This window comes from Cyanistes caeruleus, chromosome 2 (assembly GCF_971803275.1).
Source record: "Cyanistes caeruleus chromosome 2, bCyaCae1.hap1.1, whole genome shotgun sequence".
NCBI classification, from domain to species: domain Eukaryota; kingdom Metazoa; phylum Chordata; class Aves; order Passeriformes; family Paridae; genus Cyanistes; species Cyanistes caeruleus.
Window position 1 is genome coordinate 83821541 of NC_141702.1, and position 17572 is coordinate 83839112.

The following is a 17572-nucleotide window of genomic DNA, read 5'->3' on the forward strand; positions in this document are numbered from 1 at the left end:
AATTCTACTCTTCAAATCTTTCTTGCTCCTTAAAATGACATCTAACACAGTGACCTCATAAAGCACTTTGAGCTAAAATAATTTATTTTTTTTTTAATAGCAAAAAAACCCAAACCACCACTTGTCTGAAGCCCTTTCTGATAAAGCACTCAATCCATGACTATCTACTAAAAATGCATTCAAAACTTTTTAAAAGTTGAAGCATGCTTCCCTAAGTGGTTGCTTCCAAAAATATTATCTGCATTAATAAGACAAAAAGAGTAAAATGCCAAAACTAATATTAGACAGAATATTAATATGATGCTTCCGCTCCTCTGTATTGTTGTCCACTAACAGGAAAATTTTGGCACTGGGACTTCTGACACTAAAGCCAGACTTTACAGCAGAAGCAGCATTGAGCAAAACAGAGCCTATAAAATGCTTAAAACTTATCTGCCCATTGATAAGCATGTACAACATGACTGTGAAACAGAATATCAAATATTGAAAGAATACATTCTGACAATCTCATATTAGTTCATATTTTAAATCTGTGCTCACAAGACTGGAGAACACATCTTTTTAGGTGACAAGAAAACTCCACATATATTAGGATTTCTCTTTTGTGTATGTTAGTATACTAGATATAACTAACTCATTTAAGTAAACAGAACTACTTAAAATAACAAAACATGGAAATTGGAGACAAAAGAAAGGCTTAGTAGTCCTTGCTTACTTCTTTCTGAACAGAATATTAATTAAAAGACAGATAAGATTTCTAATACTAATATCTATATGTACATAGCCTCTCCTGCTCAAAGCCTCTCTTCTAGAGAGAATTTGATCAAAATTCCTGATCAAAGGATAGTCAACTTCAAGTAATACCTATTTATATTAATGTAATTAAATAAAAAGTTTAAAGTGGAACCCCTCAAAAATTTGTCAGCCATTTTACAGCTCTAATTACCTTTTAAATAGCCTCGTCTTCCTATGGACAGGGGAACAAATACATAAAAGAACAGTAAATAATAGCCATTTTTGACTAGCAAATGCATTCTTACTATAATGTAGGCTTCAATTCATTGATGTAAATTAAGATTACTGAACAACCTTACCTAAACTCTCCTTAATTATTATGGTGACTCAGCTGAGAACTCATATTTTGCTTTAAGGTTACTGCTCCTTAACACTCAGTGCTCATAAACTTATGCTGCCACATGATATTCTCTTTAGCTCTTCCACTTGCCCTTCAAATAAGTTGCACCTCCAAGAAATTCCCTACCATTTTGTGGATATGATAATGAGGAATAGTGATTTACAGAAAAAGCCAGGATTACTTTGGGGAAAAGAAAGCACTTCTCTCCATGGGGATTCCAAGAGTTGCTGTGCCAATTAAAAAGTTTATGTCTACAGAATAATTATTAAAATACAGGTCATTTCCTCTCAGGGTCTATGACACAAAACCAAATTATGACAGCATCTTTGGTATATATAGGTTGTATCCTCCCTATCAACGAGCTCAATTCAGTTTTTGAATAAGACTGCTTCAATGTGATTATCAGCTTCTTGCAGAATTCCCAATACCTACAGTTAAAAAAACATCATAATTTTAACATCACTTAAACCCATCTAGCCATTTTCTCAGAGTGGCAGAATGTCAGAATACACTGATGTCGAAGGGACCCACAAGGATCATCAAGGTCCCTGTCCTGGCCCTGAACAGCACCGTCCCTAAGAGTGACACCTTACGCCCAAGAGTATTGTCCAAATGCCTCTTGAAAACTGTCAGATTGGTGCTGTGACCACTTCCCTGAGGAGCCTGTTCCAGTACCCAAGGACCTGCGGATACTAAATGCAAAAAGTAAGCAGGGAACAGAGTCTATGTGAAACTAAGACACACAGACTTCTCACTCTGGCCTGAGAAAGCATGAGTAAGAATCCAAACAGTCCTTGGTAAAGGACAACAATCTTTGCAGGTGTTGTTTAGGATTTACTTGCAAGGAACAGTCAAGGGGTGGTGTTCCACTTAACCAATGATGGTGATGTGTTGCTTTAATGACCAATGAGAGTTTCACCTCTCAGACTTTCTTGAACCTGTCTATAAAAGAAGATCAAGAATAATAAACTTTGCTCTCTTGGACAATGCAGCAAAGAGAGTCATGTCGTACTACTTCACCATTCTTAATATAGTGTGACAACCACGCTCTGAGTGAAGAACCTCTTCATAATATCCACCCTCCCCTGACACAGCTCCAGGTCATCATCTCAGGTCCTGTCACTGGGTACCACAGAGAAGAGATCAGTGCCTGCCCCTCCTCTTCCCCTCACAAAGAAGGTGTTACTGCAATGGGGTCTCCTCTCAGTCTCCTCCAGGCTGAACAGGCCTTAGCTGCTTGTCATTCGGCTTCCTCTCAAGGCCTTTCATCATCTTCATTGCCCTCCTTTAGATCATCTATAAAAGTTTAATATCGTTCTTATATTGTGGCACCCAGAACTGAACATCAGAGGCATTCCTCAAAGCTCTGTAGTCCTAACTCTCCTCTTTCTGCCTTTTATAACTATTTAAAACAGTGCATCAGTAGAAAATATATAATACTTAAAAATATATTTTCACGCTCTATAGTAAGTGCATTATAAACATTTAGGCAGTCAAGGAATGAGTTTTACTACTGAGTGGGAAAAAACCTTGCATCAGCTGCAAAAAAGGTGTGTATGACTCAAAAAAAAAGAAAGAAAAGAAAGGAGAAGGAGATACATAGATACAGAAAAAATAGAATTTTCAAACCGGACACCTGCATTGTATCAACTACATTAATATCAGAAAAGAATAAGATAAACTATTACAAAGCTCTATAAATTAAGATAAACTACATTTTTAGCATAGCTGATGGAAGTTAAGATACCATACATTTTCAGAAATACATAATGAAGTAGCAAAATCCAGCAACTTATTCTGGTGCCAACATTCTTTAATGTTAGCTACTGTATATTACACTGATGAACTAACCTGCAGACACGGGCAGGAAAATACAGGTTCTGCCAGGACCGACAGAGGTATTTAGAGTGATCGATAACCCGAATCCAGTCCAATTCATCCATGGACACCTCAATGTAGTAGGAATAAGACCTATGGATTGTCAAAAAATACCGGTTAGAATACAAGTTGACATTTTTACACTGTCTTCTGGATCTTCAGTTGTGTTGAAAAGAAAACTGTTCTTATAAAGATCCCTACCTTCAAACTTGCTTTGAAAAGAAACTCTCACAGTTAAGATGTATTTTCAGAATGATTTAAAACATACACACACTCACAATCTACAGTCATTAGATGAGACTACTATGCCTCAAAAAATGAAAAGGAGACATTTGACTCTTGTCATAAAATTATCATTTGTATTCCTTCCCCATGGAATGAAACTAAACCACCGGTGATATGGTACTATTTCTATTGGCAAATCAATAAAGAAAAAATTAAAAACGATTTCCTAGATCAAAAATGCAAATTCAAACTCCTTACTTGAAAAAAGCAAATTTATTTTATGATCATTTTAACTGATGTTGTTTTTCACTTCTGACCCTTTCAGTTCTTTATGATACATCATTAAGCCTGTCACTACCTCCTTACACATTCCAAAATTACCTCATGAAAAATAAAAAAGCCATTAACAGAGTCTGTGTCTTCCTCCTGCTTATCAGTCATGTTTACTTTATAGTTTGCTGTTAAAAGAAAGCAAACCCAAACCAGAACTTGAAAGTCACAGCTAATTCCCTATTATATCCATGACTGTAACACTTAGAATAAAGTAGAAATTTCACTTGCGGAACTGCAAGTCATTGAATATGTTTCAGAGTATTTTCTTTCTCCTAAGGTACTAGTCTGCAAAATTCACAGGCAGTTTAACATCACCATGTAAGCACTTAACATCCTCTCACATTGATTTCTAAAGAGGATTTGCTCCTAGGGAGTTCTACAAAAGCATTTATTATTAAAATTAATGCTTTTGTTAATATTTCCAATTTTCCTGAGGACTTAAGAGTATGTACTTAAAATGATATTGTTTAAAAATCCTTAAAACAATAAATAGTTACTACCTTGGAAAGCTGTCTTTAAACATCAATTGCATAACCAGCTTTCACATTCACACCAATCAGATGTGTAATACAACCCACACAAATACAATATGCTTTAGCAAGATTACTATTACTAACATATGTGTACTTGACCAAACCAGGCCCAAAGTTTTAGAGTTTGAGCAGTTTGTATACAAAAGTTACTGACAGTCCTATGTGCCTTGTGAATTTAGAGGTTCTCACACCATCATTACTAATGAACATGTATTTGTAACCTATATACAACATGCTACTTTTTGGTTTCTTAAGATACCAAGCAAAGAAATATTACCTCAAAAATAAAGTTCCATTATCATACACAATAGTATCCTTTCCAGTTTCTTAAGGCTGGATAGCATCTTATTTGCAGAAGTAGGTTGAATAGCTACTGTCCTTAGCACTTTTACAGCTAAGAGTCAGCTGTTAACACTCCTGAACTAGAGGTGTAAGACACGTGTTAGTTTCCATTTGGTTCTGTTAAGAATATCCAATAGACTAGAGCTTCACATAAACAGTTGAAATGAACAGAGTAATTTAAAAAATTGTTCAACAAGAAAGCAATCATGCTGTACAAGCCTGCTCATGTCTGTACAGGCGTTAAAACACCTCTTTAGAAGACATTATTCATATATCCCATGAAAAATATGCAGTTTGGTGGACAGCAATTGTTAGACGAAGACTGTAGAAAGAAATAGATCTCTACAGAAATCAAGGTCAATCTCAGAGAAAGTTCCTTAAGATCTTAGCTAGCAAATTTCTGCACACCTTTCTGGGCACTCTTCCCAAGTTCAACTGCCCCTATAAACTATAAATTGTTTTCCTAATATTTAATATGAATTTAATTTCTTGCTTGTGTCCACTGCTCTTTGCACTTTCAGCACACAGCTCCAAGAGAATTCTGTCCCTGTATTCTCTATATTCCACTGAACAGGTATTGAGGCCAACAAATTCTCCCTTCTAAACCTGCACACCTTACCAACAGCAGGTTCTCATGTGCTCAAGCCTTCATCTTGTTGTCCTGCTGAACTCACTTCAGAAAGTCAGTATCTTGTACTGATGAGCCAAATGCCTCTGTTTCCATTTATCTAAGATAACTGAGTTACTCAAGGGAAAAAAGTTTGACAATTCGTAGAACAGAGAATCAGACTATTCTGAATTAGAAGGAAATTCCTAGGGTGATCAAAGTCCAACTCCTGGCCTTGCATAAGCTAGACAGTACTAATACCAGTACCATACCAGTAGGGAAGCAAAAGAAAGCCCAATAGCAAATTTTCCACAGAAACTAGAATGATTTAAAAAAAAAAAAAAAAAAAAAATCAGCATGACACAGAAACTAGATCTTAAACCATTCTGCCCTCAGTATTTTATGAAGACAAAAATCTCTAGAGATCCACATTGTCAGATATTCTGCCAGCAGTAACAGTTTGTTCTACAAATTTCAGATGACTTGCACAGGACACCAAGCAACAGGTAACTTTTTAGAAAGCTGTCCCAACAAGAACATTTTTCCCTGAGTTTTACCAGGTGCAAATTTATGCCCTACAGATGAGGGGCATTTTTATATAAGTTCTCTAAAAATTGATACAGGACTCATTATTAACATATCTCTAATACTTTTTCAGATTTTATAAAGTCAGTTGCTAACTGCTTCATAAATTTGGTTGGTCTTCTGTCACAACTAGTATAATATTATATGAAGCAGTCCGTATACCTTCAAGGATCCACTTTTTGATCTTTACAAAAGAAATAGAAGGGAATCAAATTTCAGTTAAACTAAAGTAGAATTTCCTTAGAACAGTAAAATAGCTAAAATTAATGAAATTGGTTTTGAATTATTAGTTAACTAACTCATATTTAAAAATTTATTTAAATTTACAAAAAACCCCACTCCAACTAAAACTTTTATATACCCTGTTCTAGAATAACATGGCTTAGCTAAAAAAGCAAAATGCAACTGGTTCTGCAATGCTAAACTGTTAGTTTAGAAATAAAATAAAATTAATCCTTTACCAAAAAGATCATAAGGTATACAATAAATGTGTAAGTAGCATGTTTTATTGTTTTTAACAGCTTATTAGTACCTGCTGAGCTGTCTACTAAACTGCAAGATCTTTGTCATGGCAAGCTACAAAATTAATATATTAAATTTGTCAGATAAAAAGAACCTTGCAATTTTTCTACTTCAGCAGCTTTTCAATTGTTCAAATGTGCCTAATTTTAATTTTCATATATTCCATAATAATGTAAAGTAGGTCAGTAACAACGGGCAACAGTATCTATTACAATTCATATTTTGGCAGTCTAACCACAAAGTGGCTTCTAGTAACTACTGTAGTCACTTGGTAATTCACATTTTGAATAAATTTTATTACCTCTGAATTACAGAATCACAGAATCACTTAGGCTGCAAAAGACCTCTAAGATCAGGTCCAGTCTTGCTGCCAAAGTGTCCCATTTCTTAAAAGTTTTGATATATTGAAAAAATTGGAACAAAAAATATCTTTAAATGTTTGAAATGCAAATATGTAAAAATATTTAAATACTTTGAGGCAGTTTAACATCTCTAAATATGATCTGGTGTGTAAGTAACCAAAATTGCATTTAAAAATCAGGTTGTTTCCAAATAAGCTTTGCAATTGTCACCTCCAACACGATCATGCTATTTCCATAAAGTATTTAATTTACAGTTTGCACTGCTACATTATCTCCACACAAAATGCATTACTTTGCCTTTTTATGTCACCTTGGCACCTACCGACTGTCTCTGTCCCACAGGAGAATTCGTATGTGGTTGATTATTGAGGGCTGACCTAGTTTAATCTCAATTCCAGACCGGCAGTCATCATTGATTGGGTGTCGAGAGAATCCATGATCCAGGTCGTAGTTCTGAGTATCTCCATCCAATAGAGCAGACTTCAGCTCCCCTTTAACAACTTGTGCTCCATACTTCATTGTTGCAATGTTCTCCCCCGGTACTAAGAAGAAAAGGAAATAATTGCTTAAATTTTACACTCTCCTACTGAATATTAGATGTTCTGAATATAAACTCTATTAGGTTAGACAAAAGATTTATTGCTAGTATCCTTTCTTGGCCACAAACACATCCTCTAGGGGAAAAGAAAAGAAAAAAGGAAAGAAGATAAAGAGGCATTAAAAAAAATTAGCTTCTTCAATTTCATTTGGTATCTCCTACACATTTGATGGTAATAAAGCTGTGATAATTTACTATTATGTAGCACCTATATTCTCAGTCCCCTTCATAATTTTACAAAATTCTGTCACATCTGTCAACTGTTGTTTGCTTTAGGTTTGGGTTTTATTTTCCCCCAAATGGAAGAAACTTAAAATGTACAAGATGTGTATCAAATGTTCAAGATGCATGCTGAATTTGCAGAGTGGTGTATACTGCAGTAAAGCCATTTATGTTCCTTTGTCAACTATACAAGCTTCCAGTACCCTGCAAAGCTAAATGAACTTAAGTGAAATGGGAAACTTCTGACTATTTGGGCTTTGAACTCACATGGAAAACCAAGTTTCTTATGCCACCATTTCACCATTTCATTTCCATAAGCCTGTGTCCTGGGAACAGCTTCCTTCAAACTAACTGTGAATAATTATCCCTAACTTCAACTACAGAACAATACTTTTTATAAACTAGCCTCTTCAAAAGACATTTTTAACAGTCTTGTTTGAGGAGAGATCCTAGAAAATATGATTTAAAAACCAAATGATGAAAAGCTACCCCAAACTTTTCAGGCAGATTGACAACAGCATTTTAACATGGTATTAAAAATTTGATATCTTAAGAACAGAATTTGAAGTGGTAAATGGTCATCAACATTTTCACAAATAGAAAAAGTTCCAAGATCCTGAATGAGTACTAAAACAACAAAGAAATTCCAGTCTCCAAAAAGCTGTGAGTATGAGAATTTTATTGTGGAGATAAATATCCAGGAAAAAAAGCCAGAAAAGACCATTTGACTTATTTAAATTTACCTACTCCAGTGTCAAGAGAATGTCTTGCATGACAAGACTTCTACAATATCCTAATATTAAATTCATATGTTTAAATATTAATAACTATAACTTCTAAGAGAGAACAAAGAGAATATGCGATTCTAAGATAGCAGTAATTTTCAGGGCTCATCATGCATGACTGAGCATATAGTGCAGACTCTTAAAGAACATTTAACTTTTCTTTTCTGTGGGTCAAATTCATACATTAGATGGCTAACAATATCTTTTTAAAGCTTGAGTGTTTGATACTCTTGTTGAATTAACAGATATCACAGAAAAAAAGTCAAACAAGGCTTCTTACACTTTACAGGCTTCCATTATAACAACTTCAGAGACTTATTTAGACAAGCATGTAAAGAGTAAGAGAAAAGTCGAAAGTAGTAGTGGAAAAATTACGAAAATGTTTATGAAGTAGAAAACAGGTCACTATCAACATAAAACCACTTACATATCATATATCTCACAGCCAATTCATTTTTATTTTCAATTATTTTGTAAAAAATTTTCAATTCAATTACCACTTCCTCTAGGAAAATAGTATTACATTCATGTTTGAACAATATCTGAGATACAAAGCAAGAAAATAAATGTCTAATATCGAGAAATAAAAATGGCATGAACAGTTACATAACATGATGTTTCATACCGCAAACCTTTTATAACACACAGTAATAGAAGAAAACTCAATGCACAAATTAACCATATCCTCCAGATAACCACAGTCACTAAATGAGAAGGAAACAAAGAACTTCACGCTTACTTAACATGCCCCTGTAGTTGAGGTCCATGTCCCGACTCTCAGAACGAATCTTAATGGCATCTAGGATGGCGTCAGGTGACAACAACCCAGAAGGTCTTACAACATTCAGAAGTTCTGTTAAACTCATTAGTGGCAAACGTACTGCTTGCATGATTTCAGCATGGTTTTCCTTGGGGTTATGTTTACACCAGTTCATCAAAGCTTGGAAAATGTCCTTTTCAGGAGCTGCAAATGAGTCTCTCAGTACTATACTTAGAAGAGCAGCCTGGAAAAGAGAAATAAGAACAAAAAATATATCCCCTAAGTAAACAGAAATTAAATTGAATTTTATTTTTTTAAACAAGGGAAATTTAAATAAGGCAAAAAAAATGAATGGCTATTTTAACTTATAGCTATTAAAAATAATCTCTAAAGGGGTGATTCCCTGAAATTATAGCTTATTCTAGTTATGCAAGAATTACAGAATCCATGACCAAAACAATAGGCAATAAAACAAAATCACTAGAAGAAACTGACATCAATATAATCAATATAATAACATTCAGTAGTTCAAATTTGCTTTGGAATATTACTAGAAATTTGGGGACTTGGTAGTATGCTTCAAAATATTCCTTTAAACTTAAGTCGCTATAAAGGCACTGATGAGAAAAAAGTGTTGCTTGGAATCAATTCTTTTAACCATTTCGAACTACTTGGGATTTTTGTCCTGTCACAATCTTTCTCTGTCTTTTGGTACCAACTACGAATCACCAGGTAAAAACTCCAGTGGCTCTTACTCATGTATAAAACCCACTGACTGCAAAATGAGAACTAAAATAATCAAATAGCTTTTTGATTTTCACTTAGCTAGCAGAAGCTAGCAGGAGCTTGCCTAGAAAAAAGAAAGATCTCTCATATATACCAAGACTGGCTATGCCAAAGACCTTCAAGTGTGCACTTCCTGATGCATGATGTTTGCTTGTTTCTTTATTGACAATATGCTCTCAGAGTTCAGACTTAACAAGCTGAACATGACAGAGAAAGAGAGAAAAAAAAATTTTTTCTCCTTATACAAGGAGTAACTTACTGCAGTGTCATTCAAGGAATACACCCTTCACATCTTTCCCCCTAAGAAAAAACACTTAAAAAAAACCCAATTAAAGCATCACTCAAAGTGTTCTGCTGCTTCATGTGAACACTACTTGAAAACACTCACTATTATGTCCAGCCCAAAGACCCCTTGAGAGTAAGTGCAAAACTTCAACTTCATAGAACAGTCTGACTCAGTCACAAATATTTATGCATCTAACAAAAAAAAAAAACCACAAGAAAAACCCCAAACACCCTACCACACCATCATATTCTGCAAATTCAGAACATGATGACAATCAGCAGCATAAATCACAGTAGGCTCCAGAATGCTTCCATTTGCCCAGCAGAAATTCACCCATCACTGATGAAGCCTATATCAAGGAATCCTTAGAACAAAGCATATCCTGTCCTATTTAAGTCTATATTTGACTTGCCCTCTGCAGCATTCAGAAGCCAAATTACATTATACCAGGAACAGATGAAGTAAGATAAATTAAAATTAGATTGACTGATGCCATCTTTTAGAACACTCCATCAGACATACTATATTTAGCTATATTGACTGGTCAATACCTAAAAAATTCAGAACAGATTGCCAAAATTTTCAGTTCAGCTTGTCTTGACCATTTCCAATTGTCACAGTTTCACAAGTATAAGATAACTATGAGCTAACACAAGTTTTTAATTGGTTCCCCCATTAGTATTTCATCACAAAATCACATTGCCATTAAAATTAACAGTCCTGGGGGAAAAAAGTGCAAACAAAAGATATACCTTAGAAAGTGACAGGAAGCCTTCGCTGGAGAGCACCTCTTGGGCGTTTCTATCCATGAACATACAGCACATAAAAGTTAATTTGGGAAGAGAATAAAGACTGGCAACATCAAAAGTCATACAGACATTCTGAACATTAAGTATTGTGCAAAGATACTCAGACGTGGAATCCTCTAGTTCTGGAAATCCGTATTTATGTGCTAGGCTTAGGAAGTCAAGAAGAACCTCTTCTTTCTCATCTCGTAATGTAGCACGACCAGTGTAAATATATTTCAACAGCATGGTAAATGCTTCTGCAGTGGTGTCCTGAAGAGGAATTTCTGCTTCAGGCTGAGATTCTCTCATTCCTCCATACAATAATGCTCTATAAGGAAGAGAGTTTAACTTAGTTAGTAGCTTATCCCTCTGACAAAATTCACTGAAATGTTAAATGTATTTCTATTGAAAAATGACCAGCTCTTACAAAAAAAAAAGTTTGATTAGTATTATTCCTAGTTTTAAAATATGTATTCTAGTCTATGTCAGCCAATCCTCTGCTCAATTCCAATTCATCAAAATGAAACCTGCTGCGTATATTCCATAGAAACACACCATTTATACTCTGAGAAATCAAAACAGCTTTGCAGTAGTACTTTCATGTTCTCAAGTTCTCTTTCTCTTGAATTTGTAAAACTACCTTCAAAATCCAATTTAATGAAGGTCAAAAGAATAACACTGTGACATGGTATTTATCTTTTTCTATTTGAACACAACGATCTCATGTGCTGGGAAACATTCACACAGAAAAGGTCACACTCAATGGACAGATGATTACACCCTGAAAAGTTCACAGAGAAACAATGTTTATCTCATCTACATAAAAATTTCCTGTGAGCCTGACAAAAAGCCTTACTTCACCTGAAATAATGACATCTAGCAGCCAGGATCACTCTGTGTGCCGGAAAACGCTTCTTTTCCACAATAAAGGTAACGTCACTGTATTCTTCCCCGTTCATTAGAGCACCAATATGCTCTGACAGAATGTGAACATGGTCGATCTCCCCCACAGCCGTGTACGGACGAAGAGGGTGGCTGTTACTCATCTTGGAGGGATGGTGATACTGGTAGCCTAAAGGACAAAGAAAACAAGCAGTATTACACAGGGCAAAAATATTAAGAATAGCAAGCATAACTACAATAACAAAAATGTGACTAATCTAAGTAATCATATATTACAAGAAAAATTAAATCAGGAGGTTTTCTATGAAAGTTCATTTTCAACCAGACTCAACACAGCTGGCACCAACAATTCTAGCTAAGTATTTCAAAGAATTGTCACCTTGTTAGTCAACCCTGTTACTTAAAACAAAGTTTCCAACAAAGGGAATTAAAAACTGAATTATTTTACATCATGTTACTATTAGAAAGCAATTTTATCTGAATTAAAATGCACACACAAAAAATAGAAATAAGCAATGTGAGCAGTTAAGCTTAGTCTTAACTCTCCAATCAGTACTAGAATCAGTGAAAAGTAAAAACTGTTTTTGCAGGATTCTAGTCAGCTCTTCAGAACTGGGAGAAAATAAACAACCAAGGTAACTTTTAATAAATAACAAAGTCTGTCAGAGAAAATGCTTTACCATGTACAATCCAATTTCCTTATTCCTTACACTCAGTTTTCTTGATGACTTCTTATTCCCTCATATTATATATATATATATATATGAGAAAACAAACTCGTTAATACCTCTCAGTCATAAAATTACGTGATTGCCCACTAACGTACAAAACAGATAAATGCATTAGTCCTATCTTCTATGCAATTCTTTTGTTTTTCTTCATTCACAACAGGTTTTAGCTTTTTATGGATTTGGTTTATTTTGGTAACAGAGATTTTCTATAGTCTCAATGGTAAGAGCATCCAAAAGCAAATTTAGGTATTATATTGGCTTCTACCATTACACTTCAGTTTACTTTTCTTTAAAAAGAGGTTGGTTGTTTCAGATAATGACCATCCATATCTCCAGAGACATCTTCCCTGCTGCAGTTACTAGCCACTTTTCAAGTGCTAAAGAAAGGTGGCATACTGCTGCTGATGATAGAGACAGGAATGCAACATGAACACACCAAGATCACGCAGCAATGCCCAACCTTTATCGAAGGGCAATCCTTTATATAGGGGCTTCAAATTTCCACACTTACAAACACGACTGTGATCTTAGTACCGCCTAGCTCACTTGATCAATGATATGTATCCATCCATGATTCATAGGGATTGGCTGGGGTCTCCTTGTTTGAGTTTGAATTCAGCTAATCACTTTCATACCTGGGGGCTTGTTTTTCTCAATTCCCTAATGAGCTAAACTGTCTGTCATGGTCAGTGACAGCTATAGCTGTCACAGTGTACCACAAGAAAAAAGAAAAGGCCATACCTTTCACACATCTAACACATAAATCAAGTCAAAATCATGACAGAAATACACTTTTAGGTTCTACTATAAAATACTGTAAAGATACTATCAGAAAATATGTAAAAAAGCCCAAAACAGTTGTACTTGGGATTAATTATTACTTGCATTTTAACACATGGAAACACTTTACCCAAAATCAAGATACTGTGGAAACACAGTCACAAAGAACTTCAAATGAAACTAAAAAAAAAAAAAGTAATAGAAATTGAAAATAAAATATAAGAAAAATAAGCATAGTAAATTGCTGGAATGCACGAAATAGAAGCCCGAGTTCCTTAGAAAGAGAAAAGAATGAAAGGATTGAATTAAAACCTTCAGAGAAACTAAAATATATTAAGCCACAGACTTGAAGTAGGAGTGTTAGTTTTAAGAAAGTAGAAATATATCTTCAGTGCCTTAAGAGATTGTGTTAGCTAGTAAAAAGCCCTAAAGTTCACTAGTGTTAACTTCTACAAAATTAACTTAGGTCCAGACATAACAAGAACATAGTAAGAACATTGCTTGTATTTCTAGATAGAACAGATAGAATTATTTGCGTAAACAGATACAATATATGCATAGAGCTTGAGTAAGAACTGACATGACTTTCATACATTAGAATTAAGACCAGATTGGTGTAAGAAGAATGTTTTAGAATTGCGTTTTTAGCTAATTGGATGATTTATGAATTAAATCCCCCCTGTATTGGAAAAGAAAGACAACAACAGAACAAGAACAACAGAAAGAAGAATATGAAAAGAAGCTGCTGCTTCCGCTCAGAACATCGGGACTCTATGACAGAAAGCTTTTGTCACAGGCTTTAATACTCTGAACTCTTCACTTTTGAGACTGATATTCTGTTACAGGAAACAGAAATTTTCTGTAAATACTTCAACATTCAAAGTGTAAATACTTCAGTTCTCAAAACCCTAGCTGCAGTAGCTCCTTTGTATTTCTAAATAACAATAACAAAGTTGAATCCCAGTGAAAATTGTAATGGAGAAAAAAAAAACAAAACAATTTTTGATACTTTGTAGACAAAATTAGAAACCACATAATCAACCCTTATGACTATTTAAATACAGAAAATGAAAGCTCAGGTTAAGTTAAATTCAGAGAATTTTCAAGTTGCATCTCCAACCCACCCTTTGTGAAAGGATTAGAAGGAAAGCAGATGGTAACATTAATGGAAACTACCCACACCACCCAACCACAGCATTCTAGACAGCAATTTAGTACCAAAAAATGTTTTGACTCAAAGTATATGGGAAGTTACGCCCTGCTCATCTGCAAACACATTCCCATCACTTAAGTACTGTACTGCTAAAATTTTACATTCCAATCAGATGCTTTCCTGTCACAAAAGAAAAAGAATAAGTTTAGCCAAGTACTAAGAACAATATACTTAGTGCAGATTATTTATTAACACATTTATAAAATTAACCTGGTTAAAATGGCATACAACAAAAACATTAAAATCTCAAGAAAACACGTTGGGTCCACTCACCACTGAAGCTGTCTGAAGACCTACAGTGAGCATAGCCTGTAGGCAGATTCCCCACTTCTGGGAAATTAGGGTTCTTCGCCATTCTGAACAACAGACAGATTGAACAGCAAGCTCATAGACACGTTATTCAGCAACATCCAGCTGCACAGCAAGAAATAGACCATCTCCTGGAACAATGCATGAAACACACACCATCAGAAACTATGAGCACAAAGCATTATGATGAAAGTGAGAGAGATGTGTACTTCTCAATTCAACTTTTTGCAGAAATAAAGTCTTTAAAAACCCTTCAATTTAATGGGTAAACTTCTAAAAACATTAGAACACAAAAACAGTATTTCTATTTTGAGTCATCAAAATTTAATTTTAACCATTCATATTTTTAACCATCATAGAAGACAGTAACATTTTGCCATATTCACTATAAGACAAAAAATTCCATCCTAACATTTCTGCTACAGCATTAATATCCCTGAAAACACTATTTTCCCACACGGGTGTCCTAATTAACCAGGTCTATACAAACTGAATCACACATGCTTTATTCCCTACACTGACAAAATTTTCCAAGCGTTCTTACTTAGCTAAAGTTTTGGGGGTTCTGACTGGGTTTTGGTGATTGCTTTTTTTACAAAATTTAAGGCAGTTGCAGACCTTTCTATTGCGCAAACCTTTTTTCAAACAGGAAACCAAAACAAAACTGAAGGGTTAAGAAAGAGAGAAATATAGAGGTTTGACTTGCTTAAATACATAACCAACATAACACGTCTCTCTCAGCAAGTATAAATTATTGTTAACCTTCCCATCAAACCTGCCAGGAGGAAAAATAGACTGTATTTAATTTGCTAAATAGATGATACCTTGATTTATGAATTCACTCATAAGGGTCACTCTAATTTTCTTTGTGGGATATGCTTAAGAGAACAAAGGAGAAGGTAGGAAAAAAAATTTTTAGGTAGTCTCACGAACTAGAAAGTAACCACACCTTAATCCTTCTGCAAATCAGATCCAGGCTTTTGACGAAGAAAGTCTCCTGGATTTTGAGGATCAAAATGTAATCTGAAGTATCTTTCCTATAAGTAATGCATGATATCAGTTTGGCCTGTGTTATAAAAATATATGAGAAAGCCATTCATGAAAATTCTTGGGGTCTTTGTTAAATTTGAGTAAATATCTCAACAGAATAGTTCAAGCACCAGATTTACATATTTATAACAGAAGACACATCAAATACATCTGCTTTGTGAGCAGGCTCAAATTAAATCCTAAAACATATAAAAACTTCAATGATTCTAGCACAGGACTTCAAGAAAGTTTGTGTGCTGCACTTTAAAAACATGAACAAAGAGCACTGCTGGGCAAGCAGGATCACCGGCAGATTGCTAAAAAGTTAACATCAAATTGTTTATTTTAAAGTCTGAAAATATGCCTTCTAAGAGTAATTTCAATGAATCACAGTAGTGCATAAATTGCAGAGTGGTTAAACTACTACGACACCAAAGCATCAGGGAAAACATTTGAGGACCGCGAGAGCTTCAAAACACTGAACTTATATTTTTTCAGAAAGAAAATTCGAATTAGATGGCCACAGCAGGGCCTTGAGAAGCCAGCCAGGGGCGAAGGGGCGGCAGGAGGCTGGCGCGGACCACAGACGGCGGCCGGAGCCGGCAAGGCGCCCAAGGTCGAGCCCGGGATAGCCCGGGCCGCCACCGACCCCCAGCTCGGGAGGCGCCAGGCGTTCGGCCGTCCCCTCTCTCGCCTCCACAAAAAGGCACTTCAGGTGAAATCGCTTCCCCGCCAAACGGGCCCGGCGCTTTCCCCATACGGAGGCGCACCCTCGGCCCGCCCCGCGTTGCCCTGCCTGCGCCCGGCGGGAGCCGCCGACGGCAGCACCTCGAGACCCCAGGCGGCCACTGGGCCGAGGCCGCCGCACCCCTCATGCCCGCGGGACTCACCGGCCCCGCCACCGCAGAAGCCTCCTCCCCACCCCCGTCCCGCCGCCGTCCATACGTCACCCGGCGGCGCACTGACGTCACCGAGGAGCAACGGCCTGTGTGTGGCGCAGGAGTGAGTTCCGTCGCCCGCGGGAACGCCACCAGCTGCGCCCCATTTCCTGCTCCGCCCATGGAGCGCAGGCGGCTGGGGTACAGCGGCGCTGCCGGGCCACCAGGACTGTGAAGCAGTCACAGTAGTGTTTAAACCTTCCTTGTCCGCTGCTCCTTGGCTGCGTTCCAAATCCGTGTTTCCTTGGCAGCGGCATGCGTAGCTTTTGCTCTTCGGTGCGTGTGCTGCTTTCCTGCGTCAGGAGAGCGTCTCCCAGCGAGAATGGAGAATGTGGGCCTGTCGTTACGTAACCAAGAGAGGTACTTCTGCTGCGCTGCAGGAAGCTCCATTTAAGCCCTCCGAGAGGCAAAGCACTACACGCTGTTTAGTTCCATACTTTATTTAGCAGAAACGAATCCTTCCGTGGAAGAAGTAAAAATAATGGCCTGTAATCAGTGAGAACATGAAATAATTTCAAAAGTTTTTCTAAGTCTAAATACTTAAGTATTGTTGCAGGTTAAAAGACTTATCATTAAGTGTTTTTCTTTAGTAGTTTATTCTTGGATTTCCTATCTGTGAATACTAGTTTAAATTAGTTCTTAGTATGAGAAGAAGCAGTAACTTCTTTTTTTTTTCAAAACAACCCAAAGCCACATATTGCCCACTTCATTATACCCCTGTAACTAGTTTGTAGATGCCAGTGTTTTTTTACTACTTCCCTGTTGAAAGACCCCCGAGCTGTTCACCAGTCTTCACAGAAGTAATTGTGAATGCCGTTTATTTCTATTATTAACACACCTTTTATAGGGTTCTACAGGGTCTGCGGGCAGAGCAAGTTACTATTGGCTAACACACACAGGTTTACATTCTTATCCTTGTACA

At 36.3% G+C, this 17572-nt stretch overlaps 1 protein-coding gene across 22 annotated transcripts in view; it reads right to left on the bottom strand.

Annotated features, from left to right (window-relative positions):
• The window catches only part of BTBD9 (BTB domain containing 9), a 160649-nt gene extending 143660 nt beyond the window's left edge, over positions 1–16989 (bottom strand). For 4 of the 22 annotated variants that reach the window (XR_015283601.1, XR_015283600.1, XM_023924411.2 and 1 more), the window contains exons 1-7: positions 16603–16772; positions 14648–14814; positions 11609–11819; positions 10712–11075; positions 8867–9131; positions 6845–7064; positions 2987–3106 (exon numbers count right to left, since the gene is read on the bottom strand). Coding sequence is in view for 17 of the 22 variants with exons in the window: in XM_023924411.2 (XP_023780179.1) it covers positions 2987–3106; positions 6845–7064; positions 8867–9131; positions 10712–11075; positions 11609–11819; positions 14648–14729 (1262 nt within the window). In the remaining 5 variants the exon portion in view is untranslated. Of the gene's footprint in view, positions 1–2986; positions 3107–6844; positions 7065–8866; positions 9132–10711; positions 11076–11608; positions 11820–14647; positions 14815–15632; positions 15750–16196; positions 16773–16848 lie in introns of those variants that run through there. The other 18 variants (XR_015283603.1, XM_086878355.1, XM_086878347.1 and 15 more) reach the window with 11 other exon arrangements.
• Positions 16990–17572: the final 583 nt, after the last annotated feature.